Genomic DNA, 23,817 nt, shown 5'->3' on the forward strand with positions numbered 1-23,817 from the left:
AGCTTGCATCTGCTAATATTGCTTTGGATGACTTGGGGATTGTCAAGAACTTAATACAAATTAAATTACCTTTTCCAAACATCCTAATACCTGAAGATCTGAAAAATGGTGACTTAGGATCTAACAAATTCTTCAATGTGCTTACCATCAGTTCTCTCTGTGAACTCCAGCTCGTGCAGCAATGTACCCACTTATTTTATATTTTATCGCCGTTGCTCTCAGCATCAACATGTTTCTTGGTTTTACGTTTACGTGGTTTGATTGAGCATGAAGGAGATGATTCAAGGACAGTCCAATGAAATCTTCTTCAATGCAGCTTTTTCTGCAGTCTTCTTCTGCATCACCTATGTGTTTATCATACAGTACTATTTTATTTAACTGTACCTATTGCCTATTTGGTATGTACTTCCCTGGAACTGTGCTACTGGTCGGTCGTTCTCCGTTTCAAAGCTGCATCTGTATGGAGCGTCATGTAGCGGTTTTCCATCCCGTGACTTTCCTGAAGCTCAAACCCATGAAATACAGGATCTCTTTCTTAGTCTTTGGGTGGATAAGTATGCGATTTGGGACGCAGCTTATGACAAGTGTAGTCCCAAATGGAGCACTATTGTTTTTGTACCAAGCGGAAATTCAAACCGTTTCCCTGATGACGTTTGACGGTTGCCAAATTAGTGAAATAACTTATCAAATAATACCTGCCCTGAGTATAACCGCATTCACGATCGGGAGGCGCTATGAATCAATCTCGTAAGAGAATTTTGCTTCAACATCTAAAATGAATAAAGTTATTTAACATGTGCACCCGAATGCTACGCCCCTTCCGCAACGTGAGCAAAGCTGAGGTCGTTGAAGTGTCCATCATTCCACACTTAATTTTACTGGTTAAATGAGTGCATCATCCGGGTATTTAAAGTTCACTTATTATTTTTAGAGTTTTCAGTGCGAACGCACTACTTACACTATTTATACTACAAAATGGCATAGAAAAGAGCGCATGTATGCGATTTGGGACGCAGGTATTGAATAAAGCGAGCCTGCTGTTACTTTGTGTATACCTTTACTATACAGTATAAATATAGCTAGAGGTCTTTTGGTCAAAATGCACATAGTTGTAGTGATTTATGAGAGGAAAGAAAAACAACTGTATTTACATAAAGCACAGGTGTCAAACTCGGTTCCAAAAGGGCCGCAGCTCTGCACAGTTTAGTTCCAACCCTAATTAAACACACCTGATCAAACTAATTGAGTCTTGTTTGAAACCTACAGATAGGTGTGTTGGAGCAGGGAGGGAACTAAACTGTGCAGGACTACGGCCCTCCAGGAATTGAGTTTGACACCCCTGACAAAGTAATGTTGCTATAACAGGGGTTCTCAAAGTGGGGGTTGGGACCCCTCGAGGGGTCGCGGGACAATGAAGGGGGGGGGGTCGCCTGGTGATTTAAAAAAATCTATGTATTATTATTAAATCATATAGGAATGACCATATTTTATCCATAACCTACAGAAGAGAAAAAATATAGTCGTTTATAATTACTATAGTAGCTTATAGTTACTAGCTCTATTGGATTGCGCCCCCAGTGGTAATTACATTACATTAAAGACACAGCAATAGCGTCAGATGCAGCAGATTGATTTTATAACACCAGGTTAAAGTTTCTAATCCATTTACCGCACTGACATTAAACAAAGAATATCCCTGGGTGTATTGGTGTGTGTTTGTGTGTGTGACATTGCATGCAAGGTTTCTGTGTTCATAACCAGGATATTGGGGGTCGCAAGTCACTGGCATTGTCATTTTGGGGGTCGCAGGCTGAAAAGTTTGGAAACCCCTGCGCTATAACATATACATTTTGTGTTAGCATACATCATATATTGTGAAATAGCGTTTCATGTTATCAGAATTACAGACCACCACAGTCTGAGTGTTTATAAGGCACATTAGCTTTGCATTGTGATGCTTATGCAAAATAAAACCAAATTGTTCAGTCCATTAACATCTGAATTTTCGATTTATGTACTTTTATCCTTTTCTTCACGCTTTACATCTTTCTGCTGTCAGATTAGACCGTCAACAATACTTCATTTGATTATTTGCACTAGTGATATGCTTATGCTGACATTCCCGAACAGATATCTGATACATGGAAATAGATGTAAATTGCTTTTTTGACATACAATCTTATATTTGGGTTTCACATATATAACATGTCATATGTGCAACATATATTTTGAAATATTGCAAAAATGGCCATTTACATACATTTAACTACAATTGTAAAAAGATACACAGGTATGCACATATTAATGTTGTCATAATACTGGAATTTGGTACGACATTCTTGAAAAATATTGATATTCAATACCATTTTCTATATCACAAGGACAAAAATAACAAGTATACAATTTCTGATTTGTTAAAAATATAAACAAGGCTAGAATATCAGAATGAGGAATATTGTCAATCTTCTCTAATCTTATCTTATTTTCTGATTAAAATAATGTGTAATACTAATATTACCAATAATTAATATTATTTAATGGATCAGAAATTACCATGGACATAGGCATATGTGCATTTGTATTGACTGATTTATATATGAAACGTATGAATGACTGAATTTTCAATATTGCATTACACAAACGTTAAGCACCACAGTAAAGTACATAAGTCAATGTTTTTGACTGTTTTTGATATTTCCTTGTCATTTAAATCTCTAATAACTCTGAGGGAGATTATCTATTTTAACTTTATGAGAGATGTAAAGGTTTACATATCATTTTAAATATTCCAGTATCAGTGTGTATTGTTTTGACAACACTGGTCAACACTTTTGCCTTCATAGTTCAATTTTTGTACAGTAAATATGCTTACATATTACAAGTAAGATATTTTTAAATGAAGGGTCCATTGCTTGATTTAAAAATAACTGAAGGAATCGTACACTATCTATGGTTATTTACTGAACATCAATGATGAACAACTGAAATTAAAGCACACATTGCTTAAAATGGATAGTCACTGTTTTCTTATCAATAAGTGAAAATAAATAACTGCACTTTTGGAAACAAAATAAATTATTTTCAGTGTTTTTCATAATAAAAGTGGAAAATAAGCAGTATGTCTTCAAAATAAAATTTTAAAAATTAAAGATATGTCCCCGCAGTTAAAAATGGTTTTATCATCATTAGTATTATAGCAAGGAGACTAAGTCATTATGATTATTCTCAAAGTTTTTCTCAGGTTCAATGACAGCAAATTTTTCTTCAAAACTATTTATTACATTGTTTGTTGTGTTTTTTACTCCTGAAGCAGAATAAATGCAGGAAAAGACATTTTCATACTCATAATAACGAACTTTAAAAACGTTAAAATGACCGATCATATTGTAAATCAGTGAGAATGTGAAATCTGCTAAACAGCCACAACTCCGAAAACATTAAAAAATTGTTCTCCCCACAAAAGAACTGTCATTATCCCTTCAATAAAGCACAACACCCTTACCTGACACTGCACATCTGACTGACCCTGCCCTGCCTGTTCCTCAATCATTTCTTTCTCCTTTGCCTGTGATTGATATTGTGACATTAGTATTTTCATTCTAAAAACCAAATTGCTTAATATGTAAATTTTTTGTACTTGGTGTTTAGCTGCACTGAAAAATGATCTCACATCCATTTTCTCTGTCATTTTATCCAATGCATGACATTGCCAGGCAGGTTTATTTATACTGTAGCACATTTTATACACAATTGCAATTCAAAGTACTTTACATAAAGAAAGCAAAACTATCATAAGAATAATCACAACAATAAAAACAAAGAATTTAAAAAAAGGTTAACATTTTAATTTCAAAGTAATTGAGTCACTTATAACAGAATAGAAACTGATTTTACAAAAAATACAGTGGAGTTAGTGTGCTCAGTGTAGCAGTGCTCAATTAGCAAATAAACAACTAAACAATATGCTAATTGTGGTTGGTAATGTTAAGTTAACATTATGTTAAGTCGTCACAAATGAAACAATGCATGGGAAACGGCTTTAGCGTTAGCAACAAGCTAACGTTAACTAGATAAATAAATAGATAAATTTTGCCACAACTAATTTATGAACGAGTCTGTATTAACTACATTGAAGAGAATCGCTTTATTTAAGGTGAATAAAATCCCCTACTACAAAGTCAACGTTAACTCAGGCGCAGCCACCCACCTGAGGCATGTTTCAGTAAGGAGGTTCAAACAACTCAGAGTTTAAACTTGAACTCTGAGTTGATTTACCAAGAGATTAAAAACTCTGAGTTTTCTGTTTCAGAATAGCTGATCTGAGTAAGGTCAATCAGCTTTGAGTAGACCAACTCAGAGTTAAGCGCGCACACTGTGACTATAAAAAGGCATTATAAATGGAGCGCAGATATTACGAGTGACCATGGCAACATCTTAAAAAAGCAGATCACCATTTCTTTCTACGGCTGAACTTGATCTGCTCATGCAAAGTTATAGCAAATATGAGCGTATATATTTACAGGGCTGATAGTGGAAAAAATTCCTGAGCCTGAACTTTTTTTCCTTGCCCCTGAGGTGAGTAGGGGTGGGGGTACTATGTATGCAACGCACTTTTAACACATAACTTGTGGGCCCCTGGGCCCAAATATATTAACAGCCTATGTGTAACCCTGATCATCATTATTGTCAAGTGGCTCTTTTTAGACACATGCCAGTAATGTCAGTGACACATGCCAGTGTCAGTGATCTTGTGACATGTGCCAGTAGGTGTCAGTATAAGCACGTTATAAGCACATTAATCTTATAAGTCTCTTTGCTTTAATATTTAAAAATCATTAGGCAAATGACACCTGTTATCTTACATGCAAATATGTTATGAGTTTTCAACATGCATTTTATTATAACTTTTTAAAGAATATTATTTAAAATACCTTAAAATGAAAATAAGTTAAATAATAAAATAAATGAATGAATTAAAAACATAGAGAAGTCCATATTGTAGGGAACAAAGGAACTGCCAGGATGCAATAATATACAGTACAACAGATAAGTGTAACCCCTCCCATACATAAGCATGCCACAATAAATTTGACTGACATGTACTGTCAAATGACTATATTACGTACGGAAGTATGACTACGAATACATAAAATAAATGCGTTTAAAGTAAAACATCGTGGAGTAGCTCAGCAAATAAACTAACTTGCGACGCGATAAATTAGGTTAAAAGTCGCGTAATGATTAAATATGGTTTTGCTCGTGTTAATTAATAGGTGCGTTCGACATGAAGCTCAGCTGCAGCCGGTGATCAACGTGATTAGCCGAGCGCAGGCGGGACGGAGTTGAAAACGGAGCCGTCAAGACGGTCAGCGGGACACTTCGGGACTCAAAGTTGCTGCAGTCATGATGACCGATCACATGGCGTCATCATATTTTTTTTGTTATTTTTATTTATAACAACAAAACATTTACAAATAAAACAGAATACAATCTCTACAAACTATAGTTCCTTTTTAAACAATAAGAGAGAATTATGAATAAAATATATAACAAATGCATGAGAGAAATAAGAGGAAAAGAGAGGTTAATATAAACATAAAAACGAACAGGTCTATTAAATACAAAGCAATAAGCATAAATTCTAGGAGTTAAACATCAACCTTTAGGCTAATACTTCTTGTTTGAATCTGCTAAAAAGGGTTTACATATATGTACATTTATAGATATAAAAATTTCCCATGTAAAAAGCAAAACAAGGTGTTTTGATTAGGTCTTAATAAATGAGATTATTTTGGATGATGAATGAATTTTCAAAAAATCATTTTAATCCAAAAAGATTGTGTTGAAAAGAACAAAAGGTAAAATAAGTGAGCTATGTAGAAGTTTCCCAGAAAGAGCAGGTAGCCTTTAAACTGCTAGACAGAAAATAAAATATATATTTATATTATAATAATAAAGCCATTTTATAATTATTTAATAAAATAGTTCTTTACTTTAATTTGTTAAGAGAGCTTTAACGTGGCAGGATCAATGATGATGATTTTCTTATTTCAAGTCTGTAAGACTTATTTGAGTTCATATTTAGGTTATTCACTAAAATATACACTAAAATATATCATTTAAATCGTTCATGGAGATGAATGCAGTAAATAGTCTGTATAAAAAAGTTAAAAATAAACCTGTGCAAACAAGCTAACCTTTATAACCAGATTATTTAACAAAAGATGATACTGCAGTAAAATATTTGTAGTCTTTTAATAAGCAAGATGTGTACAGGATAGAGAGGGTGTGAAAAGTGAATTGTTTGTTTTGAAACTTTTGAATCGGAATTTGTCCAATTATAAACCCGAAATACACGTGTTTGTTGTCATGTGGTGAACTCGGCCAATCGTGTAATATCGGTGTCGTCATCAAAGCTCCTGCAGTCGCTCTTCAGAAGCTGCATGGTCTGAGTTTGCCGTCTGATCTCGGAGCGCTGTCTCTGTACTTTGATGCCACATGTGACAGTCACGTGGCGTCGGCGCAGCATCAATCCGGACAAGATTTCTAACCAGAATGCACCGCTTTAAGACAGATTTCGATCGATCTGCGCAGCGCTGCATGAAGTCGAACGCACCTATTGTCATAAGCTTCGCCGGGTGTCGATGTCACTGCAGTGACATGCAGCGCGACACTCTGAGTGACACAGGTCACTACACATGCCACTAGCGAGTGACACATGACAGTGGAAAACCGGACGTGCCACCGGAAGTGTCACTACACTCAGTGGCATGTGCCAGTGTCATCTGTACGTCAGATGTCGTGTCACTCCATGTTAAAACTGCTACTGTGAATCCGCGTTCAAGTGCACACAATAAGCTAAAACTCGCCCCAAGCACCGGCAAAAACAAATAACAATGAATGTGTCGAGGAAAGAGTAAGGACATATCTTAATTATTTATTAATAAACTTATTCTGAGTCAGTGTCGCAGATCCTGACTGGCAATCTCCTCTTGGACTCGCCTTTAGTAATTCATCTTTACGGATTACATGAAGGAGTTTTTTTGTTTTCGATTTGTTTTATTTCGTTAAGTAATAATTTAAAGCTTTCTATAAATATATTTATTATGTCTGTGAGGCATATACATTTTGCTTCATTTTGTTAAGCGCTCCTGTTCAAAAACCAGACGACAGAAAGCGCATAATTTTGGTTTTCTTTATTTTATAAAAACGCTGTAACGTTTTTTGATGTATTACTCGTACTTTGAGCAAAAATGACGGATAACTTTAAATTGCTCCCACTGAAAAAATGCAAGTGATTGCTCTGGCGCCTCGATGTCCTGCAAGCTTTTATAAGCAAACTATGCGCCTAATAGCACACATTCTTTAACGTTTAAGCTACCATTGTTTTATACTTGAACTGTTTTATATCTTTTATTTTAGGCAAGTCGTGATGATCTGAGAAGGCAAACTGATCAAACAGACAATGATGGTCTTCCGCTGGGCGCTGTTCGTTAAAAAAAAAACGAATAAAAAATGCTCTAAACGTTTTTCTAAATAAGCTGAATAAAAAACGAAACTAAATATAAACACTTTGCCATTAGGCTACATACAAAACTGAACTATTTCATAGCTGAAACACTAAGTTGTTTAAGGAGAAGGGGGAAATATATTTTTGTCCCGTCTATTGCTTCACCGTTATTTCGAGAATAAACCCAGCGTAAATATGCAGATGTCATTCCCAAAACATATCAGCATATGCCGAAAACGAAAGTTTCATACAAATTCTGAATGGATTATAGCCTGGAAAGTGCAAAGCACGCTTCTCTTATTATCACTAAAAAGCGTCACTAATCTTAGTTCATAGAGATCTCACAAAGATCCGTTATAATTTATAAAGCTCTCTAAATTACTCAATTAATCTTTTATTTACATGGCGTCTACACAAAATGGCACTTAATAAAAACCAATCCGGCGCTTTCAGAAGTGAGTGAATTCTGTGAATCTAGAGAAATGACAGATCAATATCCGTGAACCTGATTTTTTTTCCCTGCAGCTAGGCTTGCCACGATAGACGGTGTTGACGGTGATACCGGTGTTAAGACGAAAAAATCACGCGACCATCATCTCACAATGTTTAATAATAAATATCTTTTTTTTAATTAAAACGAGTGATTTAGCAATGCCGCGCCATTGACAATCCAACTGCAGAGAAACATCGTGGCAACGTGAGGACTTTTTCCGATGTTCAGCTGTTCTTATTTCGACTTGATTATGTGTTTAATGTAAAAAAAATCCATAATGTCTAGGCCAAAAAGATCGAATCCTGTGTGTGCGCGCATCTTTTATAACTGAGGCCGCTCTCTTCAAAAACCGAAAGTTGCTTCTTCTGTCTGGCAATATTTCGGCTTTTAATATATGAAAAGTTTATTTAGATGAGCCAATATTAAAAATTGCAATAAAGTAACTGAGACGTGCGGCCACACATCGAATCTGAGGACTGATTTCTCTCTCTCTCTCTCTCTCTCTCTCTCTCTCTCTCTCTCTCTCTCTCTCATTCAGACATCGAGCCACAACACAAGTCAAGTTGCAAAACTTAGCTGACAGGTAGAATAGCTAAAGCCTTTACGAAATCTGTCAAAATGCACCTCTGAAATTAATAGGCTTAAATGTCTTTGAGCCAAAAAAAAAGTCTATTGGTAGGATATCTGTAAAAACGCAATTGGAGCCAAATATATGAGTTGTGTAGCCTATAAATTATAGGCCTATTAAGTCTAATAAAATGAAAACTAAAACTAACAATTCATTGCATTTTTCGTTTGATAAAAATATACGTAAACGAAAAAAAAATCAAAGGGTGGCTAATTTGTATTGTAATATGCTCACTATATTTAATTAACGGCTATACGCCGTCAATAGACAAGCCATTCAAAACATATTATTTTACCGTGTAATGGTTTATAATGTATATTTTACAATAAAAACTAAACGTAGCATGTCTCGCTGTCATTTAAAACGTGTATTTCATACCACACCAGAGCTGTGGACCTGTAGTGTTTAAACTTACAGGGCGGTTGGTCAATAGTCTTAATGCGCACTGAACTCCAATCCGAGGGACTCGATAGTTACTCGATAGACAACATTAACTTGAGAGAATTAAAAAATAAAAGGTTTTTTTTTAAAGGAACAACGCGCAAATCTGCAACAAATAAAATAAAAATAAAACGTCTTGGCAGTGCTGTGTGTATTCCGCCACTGACAGTGTGAGACGTATGCTGCGCCTGTAACTGCCGCTTGTAAGAGAGATCAAAGCTGTATCGATAAAACCAAAAAGCAAGATCATTTAGTTATAAATATTCCATAACAATACTTATCGAAATATTTACATTTACATGTTGTTTATTGAGATTGTGTGATCTGTATAGGTTGTCTGATCTTTCCAGAAGCTTTAAACTGACACATGTGCGGTGATGTTTAGCTCTGACGAGGCGCTTTTATTTAGCCTGCCCTTTGATTTTTTACATAATGTTCCAATTCTTAATTTTTTTTCATATAGTTTAAATATAAAATGAGTGCTCGCTTGTTTAGTTGTGATCATTATGCAATGATCATATTTCATATTCGGTTTATTCCTCAAATTCGTTAATAATGTATTTTATAAACGGATTGTTCATAAGGACTAAGCTGTTAATATATAACATAGGCGTTGGTTGTTATTTGTATGGTTCCAACTTACACATTTTTTTTCAGCCTGTAGCAGTGTTGTGTTTTATTCGTTATGTAAATAAAAGTTATGTTTTGTTTAATAACAGGGATTTTTTTTGTAGTTTCCTTTCCGTCCATTCAAACAATAGACACCGAATTGGCAACTCCCGCAAAACTGAAAGTGAAAGTATTATACGCACGCATTTATAAGCTATTTAAAAGCAGAAAAAAAGAGGAAATGAAAAAATGCCCACTCCCACGGTGATACCGGTATTACCGGTGTTGTCACATGTCGATTAACCGGTGGGGAAATTTCCTCACCATCACAACCCTACCCGCAGCCACAGTACGCCGGAAATCCGGCGTGGTGCCGGAACGCTATCACCCCTGTATTTAAAAAGAAGCAACCATCAGTGAAAGAGTATTTAAATATTTTAGTATAATAAAATAATGTGTGACGTTTATAATTTTTTTCTAAACTTTTATATTTGTTGATCAGTTTTAACAGATTTAACAGTGCACTCGTGTCAATAGGCATGGGACGATAACCGTTTTCAAGGTATACCGTGGTTTGGAAAAGTCAAGGTTTTAAAACCTCTAAAACCTGTTTTAGGACAACAGTATCATTAGCAGAAAATATATCTAAAAATGCAGTTTTAGATTGAAAAAAATCAGTTTTTGGAACAAATGAGGACAGAAGCCAATAATAATTTAGCCTGACATGTTTACTGCTCCAAAATATTTCAAATGTTTTTCAAAATAAAATTCTCATATTTATCAAAAAGTTGCAATTTTGTTCTCTTTGACTACCTGGATGGGGTGTGTTTTATTGACAAATGTTTAATACATTATTCCAGTTTTGCTCATTAGTCAAATTGTGAAAAAAAAAGTTGAAAACAACAGATTGCAGATTATAGGACTTCCTAGGCGGAACATCTAGGACTAGCATGATTTAATTTTGGATTTATCATTTTTATGGTGAAAAAGCACACAATTATTCAACTTCACTTTGTTTTACATGCCTAATGTACTTTACTTCTCATACACAATTTGAATATTGCATCAATGCAAAACTGCACAGAAAGTCTCAGACTCTCCAATAAGCCATACATCTAAACTATGAAGCATTTCTGCAGTGTTTAAAACCTACCTTCACTGGACTGAGTGGAGCTTTCTTCTGCCAGTAACGCTTTGTTTGGTTTGTTTCACTGAAGACAGAGTGAAAACCTAAGAACAATTTCATGTGAGTAAGCATGCTTTAAAACTTTTTGCCTTATTTCCTTCACTATAAATTTTAAATTCTTATTTTGTTCCTAAAGATCTGAAAAATGGTGACATGGGATCAGACAAACACTTCAACATGCTTACCATCAGTTTTCTCTGTGAACTCCAGCTCGTGCTATGTTTTCCCCTCCTATTTTATCGCCGTCTCCATCAGCATCAACATAGCTCTTGGTCTTCCAGCAAACTGTTATGTCCTTTGGCTGAGCGTGAAGGAGATGATTCAAGGACAGTCCACTGAAATCTTCGTCTTCAACACAGCACTTGTCGAGATCGTCTTCTGCGCCTCTTTTGTGTTTATCATACAGCAGTACTTCTTTAATTGTACTCAATGCAAGTTTGGAGTATACTTTCCTGGAGTCGTGCTGGTGGTGGGTCGTCCTCTGTTTCAAAGTTGCATCTGTGTGGAGCGATACATCGCGGTTTTCCATCCTGTGACTTTCCTGAAGCTCAAACCCATGAAATACAGGATCTCCTTCTCAGTCTTTGGGTGGATTCTGGTCATCTGTTCAAGCTTGATTGTGTCAGTGAGCATCATTCAACTTCATCAGTTACTTTTGCCAGAGCTTGTTATTTTTTTGAGCATTAAAGTGTTCAGCTGCTTGATGGTGCTGAAGGCTCTGAAGCGTCCAGGACCTGGAGAAAACATCAGCAAGAAAGAGGGAGTCAATCAAGAGAAACTCAAGGCTTTTCAGATCATCCAGGCTGTGTTGGTGTCTGCGCTGTTTATGTACATTCCAATGATTATCTCTCTTGTGCTTTATTATACTATAGATTTAAACAGGTTTCTTTTGTCCTGGTCTGTGGCCTCATGCTTAGGACTGATGTTAGGCTTTGTACAGCCTTTCCTTTATCTCAAAAGGGTTGGAAAACTGCCATTTTGTTAGCCACAATTAGGGCTGCATGATTCTAGGAAAAATCGGACATTGCGACAATTTGGATTTCTGTGATATATATTGTGATGTAAATACACTCAAAAATGACTTGCTGATTGTTTAATTTACTTATTTAAAAAGGAGATAAAACAATTCCTTTTTTTTTTTTTTGGGAGAGGGGGGCAACTTAACTGTTTTTTGTTCAATCCACTTAAATTTGTAAAAAAAAATTAAATTTAATTTAATCGATTTGAGTTGGGAAAACTTAAAGAAATTGTAACCAAGTAATTTTTTTTACAGTGCGCCAAATTCCTTAAACGGTTTATTTGTAAAGAATTCTTCATTTTAGGTAGCTTGGGGTGATTTTCAAATAAATTACAAAATTATAGATAAATAGACAAAAGACAAAAAAGAATTATGGGGGGGATAGTCTAACTGTAATCAGGTAAAGATATTAGCCCCTTTCACACATACAGACCTTTCCGGAAATTTACCGGTAATTTTCCGGAAAGGTTGTATGTGTGAACAGGTCCTTTTTGAAAATACCGGTAAATTCGTTCTGGCTATTTTCCGGAAAGAGAAGTTGTAACATTACCGGTAATTTGCCGGAATGCTGCGCTGTGTGAACGCAAAAGGAAGATTGCCGGAAAGAGCGCGTGCACGTCTAGAATGTGCTGACGTGAGACGTCTGCTTAAGCCAATCAGAACAGTCAGACGCGTTTACATCCACGCGGTTTATGAGAATAAAAGCCTTTGAATATTTTCCCAGACACATTTAGCTGCTAGAAGTTAGTCAGATAAAGTTAATATGTTCTTCTTCATGCCAACTGTGTAAATAATCATCGATAAGATGCTTCTGATAAGCTGCTGTTTGTTTACCTTCAAGCTTTGCGTGTGCCTGTAAAACAGCCTGTGAGCACCTGCACACACACATATTATGAACATCTCGACATGCGAAAGTGATCCTCCATATGTTTTCATCGAAGTTGCTCACAATACTGATCATCCACAGAGTTTGTGATGTAGTCAAATGTTTACAAATACAAGCGCAGCCGTTTAAGGCTCATTTGTGGTAAATGATGTCAGAATTTACCGGTATTTTGGAATGGATGTGTGAACAGCGCTTTTTTGAATATACCGGTAAAGTCGTTCCGGAAATATTCCGGATATTTACCGGTATCACTGTGTGAAAGGGGCTATTGAATAATCAACACTGCATTGTCTTCATTGTATGTAATGTAATCGTTAAAAAAATTGCAAACACTAAAATTTCAAGTTTTGAAATTCAGTTCAGTTAAATACTGAACTGTTCACACAGTTACAGGCCTTAAAAGAATAGTTCACCCAAAAATGAAAATTCATTCACCTTTCATTATTTTTCAAACGTTTATGACTTATTAAAATATCTTCTTTTTGTGTTTAACATAAAACAAACAACTCAAATGTTCAAAACGGGTAATGAGTGAAACAAAAATAGAGGTTAAAGTTTAATTTTTGGGTGAATTATTTCTTTAAAAACGCATGCAGATTATAAACTTTTACTCTTTTATGATTAAACTCTGCATTGACTCTAATCAACTATATAATCCCAATGTAACATTGCATATCCTGCGATGCAACTATTGCAGATGCACAAGCTGCGATATCCATGCTGAAATGATATATTGCACAGCCCTAGTGACTATTGTCATTTAGCAGGGTTTCCTCAGCTTAACATGAGGTGAAAGTGGTATCCAGCTCATAAATTGTTTGTTAATTAAAACAAACACATTATGAAATACTTCAAACTGTATCAAGTAAAACATTATCTTAATTAAATAGGCTAACATTAAATGCAATCAAAAGCATGACCTGTGCTTGAACATTACTTGATGCCTGTCCTATATTTATGTCAATATACAATATATTGGTTCTATGGTTATATTTTACATATGGATTTGTAAGCATGTACAGTGCACAGCAGAAAATAAGTTATGTTTCTTACAGGTCTTTTTAATAATACTTTTTATACAATATAATACAATTAGACATTTGGTGTATATACATTACATTAGTGCAAAAGACATACCTGTAATGAATTTAACAAAATATCTTAAGATCACGACGCAAAAAAAGTACACCTCAATGAATATCCTAGGTGATATATTGCATAGAATTTAAATAAATAGGAAAAATTAAGAAAACCATAAAAAAATGTTAACATTATCTAGGGATGCATGATATATTGTTTCAGCATCAATATCACAATGTAGGCATCTGCAATATTCACATCGCAGGATTTTCAATGTTATCTTGGGATTATATGGTTTAGGATTATTTATATATATATATATATATATATATATATATATATATATATATATATATATATATATATATATATATATATATAAATGGCCTATATGTAACCCTTGTAAGTAACCCTATGTAATTAAAGATATAAGCCAATCTATCAAATATAAGCACATATACACATAGGTCAATGCTCTTCAAATAACATCAATGACAAATATTATTGACAAAATTAAACAGATTCTGTGAAGAGCTATAGCATCTTCCTTATACATCCAAACCCAAGAATATAGTTTTTAGTACTTAAATAATATAGAATTTTGTTACCAAACCTTCAGTTTACTGTGTTGTAAAACCCTTTAATAACCTTAATGGTGGTTTATGATAATATGGACCATTTCAATGTGGTCATGTCATTGTCCCATAAACATGTCCTGCTTTTTATCAAACTATTTGATAAATGTATCAAGAGGCAATTCAATCATTACTTAATGTTATGCCTATATATATGTGGCTTTTCTTGCTTTCTCGAAAGCTATAGAATTGCAAATTGTAAAACAGGCAATATGTTGGGACCATTGTTTTTGTTTACATCCCTCAAAATGGTCTAAATTAAGAGCCTGTTATCACTAAAAAGTAGCTTGTTGTAGCAAAGTATTTGGTTTAAAAGTTTCAGATAAAGCTATTCCTTTACGTTTTCCCTAATCCTGAATACTATTTTTAATTTTGTTCACAAGTAAACTGTTTAAATGAGAGTTTCTATATTACAATTGTTATTTTTTTAAAGGTAACGTTAACGGCTTAACGTAATGATGACTCCGCAAACAAATGTTAACGTTGGTTGAGTAAAAGCGAGTGTGGGTGATCAGTCTCAAGAAGTAAGTTAACATACACTGTAAAATACTAGTATCTGTTCAATATTAAGTGATTATTGGGGGGAAAGTGCTTCAACGGCATTTCAATATAAAAAAACTGAATTTCCTTACGTTAGGTTGTCTAGAACGGGACTCTAGGATGAACTAACGTACAATTTGCGGTAAGTTCTATGCGCAAAGATACATAAAACGACAAAAACTTTTTTTGATATGACAACACTTACCTCACAAGGAAAACTTTGCTTTGATGTGGATTCACCTGTGCGTAAAACAAGAGTACTTACGAATGAAAGAAGATAAAACCACTTACGAAGAAAGACGCCGGTAATCTTCCAGCAACACTGACCGACGCCATTACTGAACGGCTCCTACGTCAGAACTTTATTCGCGCACTTTTTGGCGCACTCTGTGCACGCGCTTTTTTTCCCGCCCCTTCAACTTTATCGGTAAAGTTTGTTTTAAATATATTTATTTAAGTAATTTATTTCTTTACAGACTTGCATAAATTCAGTTACCTTTGTATAAATAGAATAGGAACAAAAATAGATAATATAAAAAAGAAACACTATCAAATGTTATTTTATTCAAGACACCACAGGTGAAAAGAGTAAAGAAAAAGTAAACTAATATCACAATGCTTCCTGAGTTGATTACTTGCAAACATTTTTGTAGAATAAGTTTTCTAAAATATTATTAAAATATGCGATTAAGTTGTTGTTGTTGTTGTTAAATATGGGTTAATTTAACATATTTCTAGTTTTAAACAGTCTGAACATTAGATTAAATCCGCTTTAAAAACTCAAGAAATCAGCTTTTTTATTTTTTGAGGACAGTCAGACAATGTAGCACAAAATTGTGTATATCCAGCAAATTATATATCATTAACATCACTTTATAACATTAACATCATTAACACTATAAGCACATTTTATGAATAATTCTACAACGTCTGGTGAATTAAACACTGCTGAAGTGAAGATTTATGATTAAAAACTAATTTAATTTTACAGAATGTAGGACATACATGTATACATTTTCCCTATTTATTTAAACATAAGCCTTTTACCAAATATTATCCCATTCATTGCTCTGTTGACTTGTTTGTTAGACATATTGTTAGAAGGCTTTAAAAAAGGTTGCTAAAGGATTGGAAAAATAACTAACTAAAATAGTTGTGTGTACATTTGTGTCTTTTTCTTTTTTTAACATCTGTCTGTTCAATTTTTTCCTAAAGCTACGCGTTTAACCATGTCATGAAAAAATGTAGATGTAAAATAAGGATGACAGGATAGTTTTTATTACATCACTCAAACGCTGCACCCTTTGGTGTCATAAATGGTTTCATTTCAGGTGTTACTTCCTCAGAAAAGCCCGTCCTTTTCAGTCAAGCCGAGGGGCTTCACAGAGAGAACAACAACTTAGCATAACGTCAATATTTCTTCATTTCGTGTTCATCATCAGCATGTGGGCTTTCATACTGTTTTTCATCTGCATGGAAGGTAAGATACTCAAATCAAACACATATTTATATTTTAACTGCTTTTAGTAAATGGGATTTTATTTCATTGTCGTCAATGCAAAGAGTGAACTGGAAATTTACTTTCATTTTCATAAAAATGATGGTCAACATTTGACCTATTTAATATGCAACTTAACTGGTTTTATTTTTATGCTTTATTCATTAATCAAATGTAGTTATATCAATGAACAACATATATTCTGTATGTCTACATACCAAAAAAAAGCCTATTTTACATTTTATTTCATGTATTGTAATTGCTTGCAAAATTGCAGGCTATGCCTTAAACTTAAATCTGACACATATTGATTGCTTTGTTTTACTCTTTTTACGTGCAAAAATCTAAAAACTTCAGGTCAAGGTTGAGTCATTTACTGTCTGTAACTTTAAAATAAACCTACTTCCTTTTCATCACTCCTTTAGATACTGTCAAACCACAGACCAGCTAGTGCTGCAATGCTAAATAAATAAACACACACACACACACACACACACACACACACACACACACACACACACACACACACACACACACACACACACACACACACACACACAACATGCATGAAAAAAATGATCTAAGATCTTTAAAAAATCAAATCACAGTTCAATCAGTTGTTCTGGTCAAGATGTCTTCAGATTTCTAACCACTGTCACAATGCAACCCAATTTGATATGAAGATATGTGCAGACAGTATTGTATACGTCTTGCATATAAACCACAACATCTAACACAAACCTTTATGACAGACAACAAAAACAAGAACTCCATAATGACCACATAACAATTGATAAATGAAGATGCAAACAGAACAAATCTATTAACAGCTGCACAACTATAATCCTCTTATAAGATAATGTCTAATGCACTGTAAAAAAAATCTATAAATTAAATATTGTGATTCATGTTTTTATTTTCCCCTGTTTATTTATGCTTTTGAATTGCATTATGAGATCTTGATCTTTCTTCCAGCAACTCTTAACCTTGAAATTGACTTTTGCTACAATTTTTACTTACAATTTTTCTCTATTTTTTATACATGATATTATTTCAAGCTACTAAAATGTCAATAAAAGTCACTTGAATTGTTGTATTTTCAACATCAGAAGTTGAACAGAGCAGAGATCAGCATCTCATAATGCAATTTAGAACTGTAAATAAACAGATAACCCTTGTGTAGAGTGGTTTGGGAGATATTGCAGCACATTTTATTTATATATATATATATATATATATATTTATTTATTTATTTATTTATTTATTCTGGCAACTAGATTTGTATTATTGGTATCACTTTATTTTGATGGTCCGTTTGTTGAACTTAAGTTACATTGCCTCTACATGCCAACTAATACTCATTAGATTATGAGTAGACTGCTAGGTTATGGTTAGTGTAAGTTGACATGTACTTGCAAAGTTTCTTATAGTCAGTTCAATATCTGTTGAAGGAGCTGTACCAACAGATATTAAGCAGGCAGTCTACTAATACTCAAATGAGATGTAATTGGAAGCACATTTTAATATAACAGAAGTTGTTCAAAGTGCTGTACATTGTTTTTAAAAATACAGATAACATATAAACTGATTCATATATATTAAATAACAAAACTATTCTATGCACATTTCAAATAATCACCATTTAATCTGTGATTTTGAGATACTTAATAGTTCTGTAAGACTGATCGTTTTTTATTGCTTTATTTAGTGTGTTGTATTGTGTATTTTATTTAATACCACACTGTTAAAAAATATGCTAGTTAACACTTTCCATATTTTGTGATTCACAAGTGTTTTGTTTATCTGTGGTTGTGAATTGCATTATGAGATGTTGATCTCTGCTCTGTGGACTTTTGATTTAGACAATTCAACTCTACAGTTTAACAAAGTGACTTATTTTGTTGACATTTTAGTAGAGAAATAAGTCTGTGAAATAACTGTACAGTCAATTTATTACATGGTTTTTGTAGCTTAATATACAACAAAAATCCAGACAATATATCACTTTAGACTATTAAAAACTTCGATAAAAGTAAATTTTTCAAACCTTTCAACATTGGAAATTGTTGGAGGAAAGATCCAGCTCTCATAAAGCAATTCAAAAGCATAAAAAGGGGGAAACATGAAAAACTAAGTACCGAAAACTGTTTATTTTTAAGTTACTGGCTATCTTCATGGCAAAACAATCCGGAATATTACAAATATACGTAAACATTTTTTTTTTAAACCATTAAAACAAACAAATACAAGAGTATACACTCGCCAACTGTTTGTACACAGTGTACACGGTGTAATAGTGTGGGGGAGATTTTCTTGGCACAAATTTGGACTCATTAGTACCAACTAAGCATCATGTCAACGCCACAGCCTACCTGAGTATTGTTGCTGACCATGTCCATCCCTTTATGACCACAGTGTCTCCATCTTCTGATGGCTACTTCCAGCAGGATAATGCACCATGTCTAAAGCGTGAATCATCTCAGACTGGTTTTTGAACATGACAATGAGTTCACTGTACTCAAATGGCCTCCACAGTCACCAGTACTCAATCCAATAGAGCACCTTTGGGATGTGGTGGAACAGAAGATTCACATCATGGATGTGCAGCCGACAAATCTACAGCAACTGTGTGATGCTATCATGTCAATATGGAGCAAAGTCTCTGAGGAATATTCCTAGTATCTTGTTGAATCTATGCAGAAGGAATGTGCTCGGCACAAAAGAAAAGAACAAAACCCAAACAACATCTAACTAAATGAAAACAAAATAAACACATGATGAGGTCTTTTGTTTAGCCTAATCATACTCTATTAATACAAAAGTATAAGGGGTACTAAACACAAGTGTCAAAATGCCAATGTATGTCACGTGACCTTCTTACCTGTCCACTTCATCCAAGCCTCGTAAACAATGGGCCAAATGAATGTCCAGGATTTTGAGTGGTTCATTGGGATTAAAAATAAAAAAGGTCAAAGGTTCACAGGAAAACTGGAGAATTGAAGCAAACAATGCCATAAGTTTTAGCTTAAAATCACTTCAGGATGGAAGTATATATTAAGAAATGTCTCTGCAAAATCTTGCATTGACTGATTTTCATATTTGTCAATGTATTATTTAGTATATATGCGAGAAAATAAAAATAAAAATACAGGTTTGTTCTGTTTGTGCTGACCATAAACAACATGAAACCACTAAAATTGAAAATGCATTTAGGAAACAAACTTGTCAATATCAAAGTAATATTTATTTTACCTGTTTTCACCTCATTTCAGTGCATGGAAAGGCTGATGACGTCGAAACCCTGATTAACATAAAGGAGGGAGATATTCTCACTCTGCTTCCAGAACTCGATGATCTTCACGAAACCGTTCAGATATTGTGGACGTTTGAAAATGGCGGATTAAAAACCCGCCTTGCACAGATGCATCAAGGGAATATTTACACTCATTATGACGTACAATTCACTGGCAGAGTAAATCTAGACAGGGAGACGGGGATTTTAACTCTATCAGACATCAAGATCAATGAATCTGGACTGTATAAAGCATTAATCATCACCAATAAACACATGCTAGGACGAAGATATAAAGTTATCGTTTATGGTAAGTTACAGAAACTATTAACAAATAACATGTAATCATAATCACTGCTGTATTGGTCTTTTAAAAGTTTCTTCTTGTCCAAAGCATCAGTCTCTTTACCTGCCATTAGGAGAAGGTCATCTGTGGACCATTCAACAGGTATGACTTTATGATTTGTATACTGTAATAATTAATACAATTAGAAAAGTAAAGTTCGAAGGCAAACTTTATGGTGGCTTGAGAAAGCCTCGTCTGAAAGTTTGAAGTAGTTTTTAATTAGTTTAAAACAGTCAAAACTACATATAGGTTAGCATGTTTAGCTGATAGGGGGTTCTGAGTGGTTACTAAGTGGTTGCTAGGATGTTCTGATTCGTTGCTAGGCTGTTGCTAAGGTGTTGCTAGGTCATTGCTAAGGTGTTGCTAGAGTGTTCTGAGTGTTTGCTAGGTGGTTGCTAAAGTGTTTCTAGGTGGTTGTAAGGTGTTGCTAGGCGGTTGCCAAGGTGTTTTATATCGTTGCTAAGGTATTGCTAGGTGGTTGCTAGGGTGTTCTGAGTGGTTGCTAAGGTGTTGCTAGGGTGTTTTGATTGGTTGCTAAGGGGCTAGGTCATTGCTAAGTTGTTCTGAGTGGTTGTTAGGTGGTTGCTAGAGTGTTGCTAGGTGGTTGCTAAAGTGTTGCTATGTGGTTGCTAAGGCATTGCTAGGTGGTTGCTAAGGTGTTGCTAGGTGGTTGCTAATGTCTTGCTAGGGTGTTTTGATTGGTAGCTAGGTGTTTGCTAAGGTGTTGCTAGGTGGTTGCTAAGGTGTTCTGGGTAGTTGCTAGGCAGTTACTAACAAATTAGCATAGTTCTTGAATGATTTAACATGTTGCAAGCATGTTTCTAGCACAAATTACCTTGTTGTTAGCTTGTTTCTAGCATAAATTATCATGTTGTTAGCATGGCTCTAGTATGAATTAGCATTTTGCTAGCGTGTTTCTAGCATGGATTCTATGGATCAGTATGTCGTTAGTATGTTCTATGTAAAGTCAATGTCAGTTTTTTTTTACAATGGAATTCTATGGGACAGTTGCTAGGGTGCTGTAAGTGGTTGCTAGGGTGTGGCTAATAAATTTAAATGTCATCAGTGATTGGCAGTTTGGTAGTCAGGGTTTAAATGAGCCCAAATTTAAGTCTGTATGACAGTCTGGTGTAAAGTTATGGGGTCACAAAGTTTGGTCCTATGTTAAGTCAATGAGACTTTTCTGAATTTCCCCGGTCAGTTTTCAGAAAACCTGTGAGTCGGATCAGTTGGAAAAGATATTGCAAATTAATTTAGTATAGTTTGGAAGTTTAGAGTTAGTTTGGTGGTTGTAGTATGAACGGAATAATTTTATGTAGTGAACAGTATGTTGGCTTTCTCAAGCCACCATAATTAGGTAAACAACAGATTAAACATAAGCATTTTTGATGTCTATTAGGTGCATCGCAGGAAACAAATCCGGTTTGCTCAGTGTTGTGCTCAGTAAAAAATGGCCAAGACGTGTTGATCTCCTGGTATAAAGGAGGAGAACTGATGAAGCAGAGCAGCAGTCCTGAGCTCAACATCAGCCTCAGTTTATCATTAGAGCTTCAGTATGAAGATGCAGAGAACTACAGCTGCACCGCGGAAAATCCAGTCAGCAACAAGAGCATCCAGATGCAGATCAGAGACGTCTGCAGATCAACACAGCAAGGTGAATCAATCGAACTCTCTTAATCCAGCTTCTACAAATAGACATTTCATAACACTGCAGATGTTTATGAACATCTCTTCCTCTTTCAGATGGTCAGGATTACTGTGGCGTCACTGAGGCTCTGGTTCGACTGGTTGTGTCTGCTCTTTTGGGAATCGCCACTGTTTTATTCATATTTGAGCATCTGAGGTTTTGCTCATCTCAGAAAAGAGCTGCTGCTTCTGTCTGATCATGATTTTGAGGATTTACTTATTTTTTGGTTGTTGTTTTTAACTGTAAGTACCAGTTTATATTTGAAAATATGCTCTATAAATTACATATCCAGAACACTGCTAATAAACTGTTGCTCTCCTTCAATTTAGGCTCAGTCAAATTATTCTTCCTATTTTAACAAACATAATATAAACCTGACTTAAAACTGCTTAAATGACTTTGAAAATTTGTATTTATTATTTCTAAAGCATGGTTTCCATAGCGCTGTACATAATAAAACATCAAAAAACAGTTTCAGCATCACAACCCTGGCTCTGCACATTTTCTGCAATCTGTTTAGGTGATGAAGGGAAAAATACGGAATTGAATATTTAATGTAATGTAATGTAATGTGTATTTATATAGCGCATTTATTTTGTATGGCCATACACCTAATGCGCTTCACAAGGGGGGGGGGGTCTCTCCACATCACCACCAGTGTGCAGCATCCACTTGGATGACGCGACGGCAGCCACAGGACAACGGCGCCAGTGCGCTCACCTCACACCAGCTATTGGTGGAGTGGAGAGACAGTGATAGAGCCAATTCGATGAATGGGGATGATTGGGAGGCCATGATTGGAAGGGCCAATTGAGGGACTTTGGCCAGGACACCGGGGTTACACCCCTGCTCTTTTACAAGAAGTGCCATGGGATTTTTAATGACCACAGAGAGTCAGGACCTCGGTTTAATGTCTTATCCGAAAGACGGCGCCCACTAACAGTATGGTGTCCCCTTCACTTTTACTGGGGCATTAGGACTCACACAGACCACAGGTTGAGCGCCCCCTGCTGGCCTCTCTAACACCACCTCCAACAGCAACCTAGTTTTCCCATGTGGTCTCCCATCCAGGTACTGACCAGGCTCAGCCCTGCTTAGCTTAAGTGAGTAACCGGTCTTGGGCTGCAGGGTGATCTGACTGTGGCACGTAATAACTTTGTAAATTTTGCGGGGAGGGTAAAGGAAGAATGTTTGCACTGTGGGGGAAACCAGAACACCCGGAGGAAACCCACGCCAACACGGGAAGAACATGCAAACAGTCAGAATTGCAAAACCTAAACTCAACTGCAAAAAAAACAAAAATGTCAGAATTGTGAAACTTAAACTTGTTTAAGATTTGAGCATCCAAGGTTTTACTAAACTCAGAAAGGATCTGCTGCTGCTTCTGTGTAATCATGATTTTTGTTTTGTTTTATTTACTCAATTTTAGTTTGTTTATAACGAAGAACCAATTTCTATACAGAAACAAATGATCTCTAAAAGTATAATAGACATCCAGAACAAACTTATTTCTAATCTCAATCTAATGAATTCTCACTTTTTACCCTATTTTATAAAAACCAGTAACAGCTCACATGACTTTAAAAATAAAGCTGAAACATTGCTAAATTAGTTGAATAAGTTATAGTTTAACATAATTCAAGGCGAGGCAGTGGCACAGTAGGTAGTGCTGTCGCCTCACAGCAAGAAGGTTGATGGGTCGCTGGGTCGAACCTCGGCTCAGTTGGCGTTTCTGTGTGGAGTTTGCATGTTCTCCCTGCCTTCGCGTGGGTTTCCTCCGGGTGCTCCGGTTTCCCCCACAGTCCAAACACATGCGGTACAGGTGAATTGGGTAGGCTAAATTGTCCATAGTGTATGAGTGTGTGTGTGCATGTTTCCCAGGGATGGGTTGCGGCTGGAAGGGCATCCGCTGCGTAAAAACTTGCTGGATAAGTTGGCGGTTCATTCCGCTGTGGCAACCCCAGATTA

General features: G+C 35.3%; 1 protein-coding gene and 1 long non-coding RNA gene across 12 annotated transcripts in view; one reads left to right on the plus strand and one right to left on the minus strand.

Annotated features, from left to right (window-relative positions):
* LOC137489153 (uncharacterized) overlaps positions 1-15,363 on the minus strand; it is a 46,206-nt gene extending 30,843 nt beyond the window's left edge. For 6 of the 9 annotated variants that reach the window (XR_012398805.1, XR_012398806.1, XR_011008515.2 and 3 more), the window contains exons 1-4: positions 15,318-15,363; positions 11,053-11,601; positions 10,835-10,911; positions 3,503-3,565 (exon numbers count right to left, since the gene is read on the minus strand). This is a non-coding gene — a long non-coding RNA (uncharacterized lncRNA). The remainder of the gene's footprint in view (positions 1-3,502; positions 3,566-10,834; positions 10,912-11,052; positions 11,602-15,317) is intronic. The other 3 variants (XR_012398810.1, XR_012398808.1, XR_012398809.1) reach the window with 1 other exon arrangement.
* LOC137489152 (SLAM family member 9) lies at positions 14,758-22,334 on the plus strand. 3 transcript variants are annotated; one of them, XM_073939431.1, is made up of 8 exons: positions 14,923-15,010; positions 15,124-15,168; positions 15,240-15,453; positions 16,358-16,506; positions 19,797-20,126; positions 20,211-20,264; positions 21,562-21,816; positions 21,906-22,334. In XM_073939431.1, the coding sequence occupies exons 4-8, from the start codon at positions 16,470-16,472 to the stop codon at positions 22,043-22,045; spliced, it is 816 nt and encodes a 271-aa protein (XP_073795532.1). In that variant the 5' UTR covers positions 14,923-15,010; positions 15,124-15,168; positions 15,240-15,453; positions 16,358-16,469; the 3' UTR covers positions 22,046-22,334. The 3 variants fall into 3 exon arrangements, with proteins under 3 accessions (XP_073795531.1, XP_073795532.1, XP_068073060.1); XM_073939430.1 differs by lacking the exon at positions 15,240-15,453 and having other exon boundaries at positions 14,758-15,010; XM_068216959.2 differs by lacking the exons at positions 14,923-15,010; positions 15,240-15,453 and having other exon boundaries at positions 15,098-15,168.
* Positions 22,335-23,817: the final 1,483 nt, after the last annotated feature.

The sequence above is a fragment of the Danio rerio genome, chromosome 23, assembly GCF_049306965.1.
Source record: "Danio rerio strain Tuebingen ecotype United States chromosome 23, GRCz12tu, whole genome shotgun sequence".
Classification (NCBI taxonomy): Eukaryota; Metazoa; Chordata; class Actinopteri; order Cypriniformes; family Danionidae; genus Danio; species Danio rerio.